General features: G+C 42.3%; 1 protein-coding gene across 1 annotated transcript in view; it reads right to left on the bottom strand.

Annotated features, from left to right (window-relative positions):
• Window positions 1-1,124: 1,124 nt before the first annotated feature.
• Window positions 1,125-7,500, bottom strand: part of LOC143300815 (histamine H3 receptor-like) — a 51,502-nt gene continuing 45,126 nt past the window's right edge. Inside the window, exons 7-8 of the mRNA XM_076614744.1 lie at window positions 2,868-3,004; window positions 1,125-1,259 (exon numbers count right to left, since the gene is read on the bottom strand). Coding sequence (XP_076470859.1) covers window positions 1,125-1,259; window positions 2,868-3,004 — 272 coding nt within the window. The remainder of the gene's footprint in view (window positions 1,260-2,867; window positions 3,005-7,500) is intronic.

Here is a 7,500-nt window from a genome sequence, read left to right as displayed (position 1 = left end):
ACACACACACACACACACACACACACACACACACACACACAAAACCCCAAACCTTTTCGCTTGTTATCCCCACACGTTTTTCTATGCCATATTGACACACTGATTAAGAGCAGTCACTGTATCATTGAAACAGGAACTTCATCTGTTTGTTATCCCCAAACGTTTTTCTATGCCATATTGACACACTAATTAAGAGCAATCGTGGTTCGTCCGTGGGGATCAACGAGGACCATCTAGTCATCCTGGGAGTGGGTGGGTTGGGCTCTGTGGGTGCGCAGATGACTGATCAGGCCAATCCGCACCCGGAAGGTTCTGACGCAGTGTGGACAGGGGATGGTGGCGGCTGTCGGGGACTTGCTGGCACTGCTTTTCCTGGCCTGTCTGCGTTGCTCTGCTGCAGCGATTCTGTTGGCCTCATAGGATTTGGCGCCTTTGTGGACAGCTGAACGCCAATTTGGTCTGTCCATTGCATTCAGCTCCCATGTGTCGTGGCTGATGTTGAAGGCCTTCAGAGTGTCTTTGAAGCGCTTCTTTTGGCCTCCATGGGAGCGCTTGCCATGTTGGAGTTCGCCGTACAGCAGTTTCTTGGGCAGCCGGTGGTCTGGCATGCGAACTACATGTCCTGCCCAGCGCAGCTGGGCCTGCATCAAGATGGTGTAGATGCTGGGCAAATTTGCACGAGTGAGCACCTAAGAGCAATCACTGTATCATTGAAACAGGAACTTCATCTGTCTGGTATGGAAGTCACAGTGATGCAGACAACTGTCACGGGCAGCAAACTTCAGTCATTATTGTAGTGGAGTTTTGATTTGTTATGAGTGACTGAAATGGAACAGCTGTGGTTGTGTGAACAGAGGTGTGAGTCAGTGAGTGCGGACGGTTTGCAAATGATTTGTGAAAGAAGGGCAGAACATGTCGTGTGCATGTGTCACACACACACACACACACACACACACACACACACAGACACATACACACACACACACACACACACAGACACACACACAGACACACACACACACACACACACACACACACATATATATATATATATATATATATATATATATATATATATATACATATGCCAGCAAGCCACATCTACTCATTAATTCTAATAATGTCTAAATATTCCACTGGTAAGCTTCGGCCGTGCAGCCCAGGTGATCGGTCAGTGGTGACCAGCCGTCATCCGCTTGCAGTACTGGGTTCATGAAGCTCTTCAGCCGTGATGACCACTGGTCACCCGGCGTGATCCACTGCTTTGAGTGAGGTCTGGATGGAAGGCACACACATGGTCTTCTTCTTTCTTCCTTCGTGGGCTGCAACTCCCACGTTCACTCGTATGTACACGAGTGGGCTTTTGCGTGCATGGCCGTTTTTACCCCGCCATGTAGGCAGCCATACTCCGTTTTCGGGGGTGTGCATGCTGGGCATGTTCTGGTTTCCATAACCCACCGAACGTTGACATGGGTTACAGGATCTTTAACGTGTGTATTTGAACTTCTGCTTGCGTTACACACGAAGAGGGTTCAGGCACAACAAGCAGGTCTGCACACGTCTCCACCTTTTACCCACCAGGCGCCGTTACCGAGATTCGAACCCGGGACCCTCAGATTGAAAGTTCAACGCTTTAACCCACTCGGCTTTTGCGCTCGTCACACACACATGGTCTGAAATCGTTGTTGGTTGGAAGCACCACTGTTTTCCTCTGTCCTGGAACTCCATTACGGACAGTTGGGCCAAAAGCAAAGTGATAGTTGTGGTGTCAACGGCTTCTCCACTGCAATGGGAATTCATTTACTGGAGCTTGACTTATCTCGAGGACTACGACTCTCAAACTAAGAGGCAAGATTGCACTGACTGTCAGTGCTGCAGCCTTTGGGAACCATCCCCAGCGCTTAAAACCCTCTTGGCCGAGAGAGTGGGGATGTAATTTGGGCAAGACAGTCTCCACTATGATCAAATTCTAGCCTCAAATAGTCGGGACAGCAGTTGCCTCCACTGCTGTTCTGATGGTCATAGTCGGACACGACTGACTGTCATACTGACCATAACCACAGGAAAGGCTTTCCCTCTCTCATGCACCGGACATATTTTTTTTCACTCTTTTGACGTCCAATACATGCAGGCTACGTCACGGTGAACTTGTAATTCTTGGCAGCAGCCATAGCCAACATCTCCTTCCTTCCCCTCGCACACACACACACACACGCACGCACGCACACATGTACATACACACACACGCACGCACACATGTACATATGCACGCACGCACACATGTACATACGCACACACGCACGCACACATGTACATATGTACATGTGTGCGTGCGTGTGTGTGTATGTACATGTGTGTGTGCGCGCGCGCGCGCGCGCGCGTGTGTGTGTGTGTGTGTGTGTGTGTGTGTGTTGTGTGTGTGTGTGTAAGAACGAACGAAAGAATGATTGAATGAATGAAGAAAGAAACCCAACAAAAGAGAATAACCCCCCAAAAAATACACGCCTATCGTAAACAAAATCAGATTTTAAAACATCAGAGAGAGAGAGAGAGAGAGAGAGAGAGAGGGAGGGAGGGGGGAAGGGAGAGGAGACAGACAGAGAGAGAGAGAGAGGAAACCACGACCCCCCCCCCAAAAAAAAAAAAAAAAAAAAGCAAAAAAAAAAAAAAAAAAAAAGCAAAAAAAAAAAAAAAGCCATGACCAAAGTTCAGGTAAACGATCCAGATCTTATCTGACATTTAACGCCTCTCTCTCTCAACCCCCCCCCCCCACCACCACCACCCCACGCTCCCCCCCGTACCCCCGCCCAACCTTGCCCCTACACCCCACTCCCCCCCTCCCCACCCTTCCAATCTCCTTGCCTCACCGCTGTGAGATTCAGTTGCTGTAAACGGGTTGCCGTCAGCATCACTTGCAGGAACAAACACACCATCCCTTGACAGCGAACTGCCTCGCTGCTGCTGCTGTTGATGCTGCTGACGACTGGGTCCTGGTTGTACAGGTCTGGGGTGATGATATTCTTGCATCTTTTATGTTTTGGGGGAAACAAAGCAATCAAAAAAGAAAGGAACAATGGAACGAAAGAAAGAAAGAAAGGAACAAAAGAAGAAAGAAAGGACGAAAGAAAGACAGAAAGACTCAAAGAAACAGAGAAAGAAAGGAAGAAACGACGAAAGAAAGAAAAAGTAACGAAAGAAAGAAAGGAAGAAAGAAAGAAAAAAAGAACGCACGAAAGAAAGACAGACAGAAAGGAAGGAAGAAAGAACGAACGAAAGAAAGAAAGAACGAAAGAAAGAAAGACAGAAAGAAAGAAAGGCAGAAAGAAAGAAAGGAAGGAAGGAAGAAAGAAAGAAAGAAAAGAAAGAACGAAAGAAGGAACGAAAGAAAGGACGAAAGAAAGGAAGAAAGGAAGAAAAAAGAACGAAAGAAAGAAAGGAAGGAAGAAAGAACGAACGAAAGAAAGAACGAAAGAAATAAAGGAAGAAGGAAAGGAAGAAAGAAAGAAAAAAAAACAAAAGAAAGGAAGAAAGACAGAAAGAAAGAAAGAACGAAAGAAAGAAAGAACGAAAGACAGAAAGAAAGAAAGAAAAGAAAGAAAGAAAGACAGACATAAAGGAAGGAAGAAAGAACGAAAGAAAGTAAGAAAGACAGAAAGAAAGGGAGAAAGAAAGAAAGGAAGGAAAGAGAAAAAAAAGAAAGGGAGAAAGAACGAACGAATGAACGAAAGAAAGAAAGAAAGAGGTCACAGTAAAAACAACTGTTTTAAAGACGCTGCAGTTTTGCACCTTGACAATGTCTCAAGCAAGGGAGAAGAAAGGAGAAAGAAAGGAAGGGCGACAAGATGCGAGATGATCAAACAGACACAGAAAACCCGATGGACAGAGAGACACGGAAAGAATAATAATGACAAAGAATAAGCAGGTGAAGGCATCGAGAGTTGCTGTATTCTTCGGTACGTGAAGATGTTTGAAACAAGATAGAAAGAAGGAACAAAAGAACGGACGAAAGAAAGGAAGAAAGGGAGGAAGAAAGAAAGAAAGAAAGAAAAAAAGAACGAATGAAAGAAAGGAAGAAGGAAAGGAAGAAAGAAAGAAAGACAGAAAGAAAGAAGGAAACAAAGAAAAAAGGAAGAAGGAAAGAAAGAAAGGAAGAAAGAAAGAAAAAAGAACAAAAGAAAGGAAGAAAGACAGAAAAAAGGAAAGAACGAACGAAAGAAAGAAAGACAGAAAGAACGAAAGAAAGAAAGAACGAACGAAAGAAAGAAAGACAGACATAAAGGAAGGAAGAAAGAAAAGAAAGAAAGTAAGAAAGGAGGAAAGAAAGAAAGGAAAGAAAGAGAAAGAAAAAAAGAAAGGAAGAAAGAACGAACGAACGAAAGAAAGAAAGACAGAGAGAAAGGAAGGAAGGAAGAAAGAAAGAAAGAGAAGAAAGAACGAAAGAAAGGAAGGAAGACAGAAAGAAAGAGAAGAAAGAACGAACGAACGAACGAAAGAAAGAAAGACAGAGAGAAAGGAAGGAAGGAAGAAAGAAAGAAAGAGAAGAAAGAACGAAAGAAAGGAAGGAAGACAGAAAGAAAGAGAAGAAAGAACGAACGAACGAACGAACGAAACAAAGAAAGACAGAGAGAAAGGAAGGAAGGAAGGAAGAAAGAAAGAAAGAAAGAAGAAAGAACGAAAGAAAGGACGAAAGAAAGGAAGGAAGACAGAAAGAAAGAGAAGAAAGAACGAACGAACGAACGAAAGAAAGAAAGACAGAGAGAAAGGAAGGAAGGAAGAAAGAAAGAAAGAGAAGAAAGAACGAAAGAAAGGAAGGAAGACAGAAAGAAAGAGAAGAAAGAACGAACGAACGAACGAACGAAACAAAGAAAGACAGAGAGAAAGGAAGGAAGGAAGGAAGAAAGAAAGAAAGAAAGAAGAAAGAACGAAAGAAAGGACGAAAGAAAGGAAGGAAGACAGAAAGAAAGAACGAACGAACGAATGAACGAAAGAAAGAAAGAAAGGCAGAAAGAAGGAACGAAAGAAAGAACGAAAGAAAGAAAGACAGAAAGAAAGAAAGAACGAAAGAAAGAAAGAAAGAGGTCACAGTAAAAAGAACTGTTGTAAAGACGCTGCAGTTTTGCACTTTGACAATGTCTCAAGCAAGGGAGAAGAAAGGAGAAAGAAAGGAAGGGCGACAAGATGCGAGATGATCAGACACAGAAAACCCGATGGACAGAGAGACACGGAAAGAATAATAATGACAAAGAATAAGCAGGTGAAGGCATCGAGAGTTGCTGTGTTCTTCGGTACGTGAAGTTGTTTGAAACAAGATAGAAAGAAGGAACGAAAGAACGGACGAAAGAAAGGAAGAAAGGAAGGAAAGAGAGAAAAAAGAAAGAAAGGAAGAAAGAACGAAAGAAAGAAAGACAGAAAGAAAGAAATGAAGGAAGGAAGAAAGAAAGAAAGAAAGGAAGGAAAGAGAAAGAAAGAAAGAAAGGGAGGAAGAAAGAAAGAAAGAAAGAAAGGAACGAAAGAAATAAAGGAAGAAGGAAAGGGAGAAAGAAAGACAGACATAAAGGAAGGAAGAAAGAACGAAAGAAAGAAAGAACGAAAGAAAGTAAGAAAGGAAGAAAGAAAGAAAGAAAGAAAGAAAGGAAGGAATGAAAGAGAAAGAAAAAAGAAAGGGAGAAAGAAAGAAAGGAAGAAAGAAAGAACGAACGAACGAAAGAAAGACAGAAAGAAAGAAAGGAAGGAAGGAAGACAGAAAGAAAGAAAGAACGACAGAAAGGAAGGAAGAAAGAAAGAAAGAAAAGAAAGAAAGAAAGGAAGGAAGGAAGAAAGAAAGAAAGAAAGAAAAAAGAACAAAAGAAAGGAAGAAAGACAGAAAAAAGGAAAGAACGAACGAAAGAAAGAAAGACAGAAAGAACGAAAGAAAGAAAGAACGAAAGAAAGAAAGACAGAAAGAACGAAAGAAAGAAAGAACGAAAGAAAGAACGAACGAAAGAAAGAAAGACAGACATAAAGGAAGGAAGAAAGAACGAAAGAAAGTAAGAAAGGAGGAAAGAAAGAAAGGAAGGAAAGAGAAAGAAAAAAAAGAAAGGAAGAAAGAACGAACGAACGTACGAAAGAAAGAAAGACAGAAAGAAAGGAAGGAAGGAAGAAAGAAAGAAAGAAAGAAAAGAAAGAACGAAAGAAAGGACGAAAGAAAGGAAGGAAAACAGAAAGAAAGAACGAACGAACGAATGAACGAAAGAACGAAAGAAAGAAAGAACGAAAGAAAGAAAGAAAGGCAGAAAGAAGAAACGAAAGAAAGAACGAAAGAAAGAAAGAAAGAAGGAACGAAAGAAAGAAAGAAAGAAAGACAGAAAGAAAGAAAGAACGAAAGAAAGAAAGAAAGAAAGAAAGAAAGAACGAAAGAAAGAAAGAAAGAGGTCACAGTAAAAACAACTGTTTTAAAGACGCTGCAGTTTTGCACCTTGACAATGTCTCAAGCAAGGGAGAAGAAAGGAGAAAGAAAGGAAGGGCGACAAGATGCGAGATGATCAAACAGACACAGAAAACCCGATGGACAGAGAGACACGGAAAGAATAATAATGACAAAGAATAAGCAGGTGAAGGCATCGAGAGTTGCTGTATTCTTCGGTACGTGAAGATGTTTGAAACAAGATAGAAAGAAGGAAACCATAGAAGGACACACAGAGACAAGGTACGTGAAGCTGTTGGAAACAAGATAGAAAGAAGGAAACCAGAGCAGGACACACAGAGACAAGGTACGTGAAGTTGTTGGAAACAAGATAGAAAGAAGGAAACCAGAGGAGGACACACAGAGACAAGGTACGTGAAGCTGTTGGAAACAAGATAGAAAGAAGGAAACCAGAGCAGGACACACAGAGACAAGGTACGTGAAGCTGTTGGAAACAAGATAGAAAGAAGGAAACCAGAGCAGGACACACAGAGACAAGGTACGTGAAGCTGTTGGAAACAAGATAGAAAGAAGGAAACCAGAAAAGGACACACAGAGACAAGGTACGTGAAGCTGTTGGAAACAAGATAGAAAGAAGGAAACCAGAGAAGGACACACAGAGACAAGGTACGTGAAGTTGTTTGAAACAAGATAGAAAGAAGGAAACCAGAGCAGGACACACAGACACAAGGTACGTGAAGCTGTTGAAAACAAGATAGAAAGAAGGAAACCAGAGAAGGACACACAGAGACAAGGTACGTGAAGCTGTTGGAAACAAGATAGAAAGAAGGAAACCAGAGCAGGACACACAGAGACAAGGTACGTGAAGCTGTTGGAAACAAGATAGAAAGAAGGAAACCAGAGAAGGACACACAGAGACAAGGTACGTGAAGCTGTTGGAAACAAGATAGAAAGAAGGAAACCAGAGCAGGACACACAGAGACAAGGTACGTGAAGCTGTTGGAAACAAGATAGAAAGAAGGAAACCAGAGCAGGACACACAGAGACAAGGTACGTGAAGTTGTTGGAAACAAGATAGAAAGAAGGAAACCAGAGTA

This window comes from Babylonia areolata, chromosome 26, assembly GCF_041734735.1.
Source record: "Babylonia areolata isolate BAREFJ2019XMU chromosome 26, ASM4173473v1, whole genome shotgun sequence".
In the NCBI taxonomy this organism is placed as follows: Eukaryota; Metazoa; Mollusca; class Gastropoda; order Neogastropoda; family Buccinidae; genus Babylonia; species Babylonia areolata.
The sequence above is the reverse complement of the archived record's forward strand: the minus strand, read 5'-3'. Positions and strand labels throughout refer to the sequence as shown.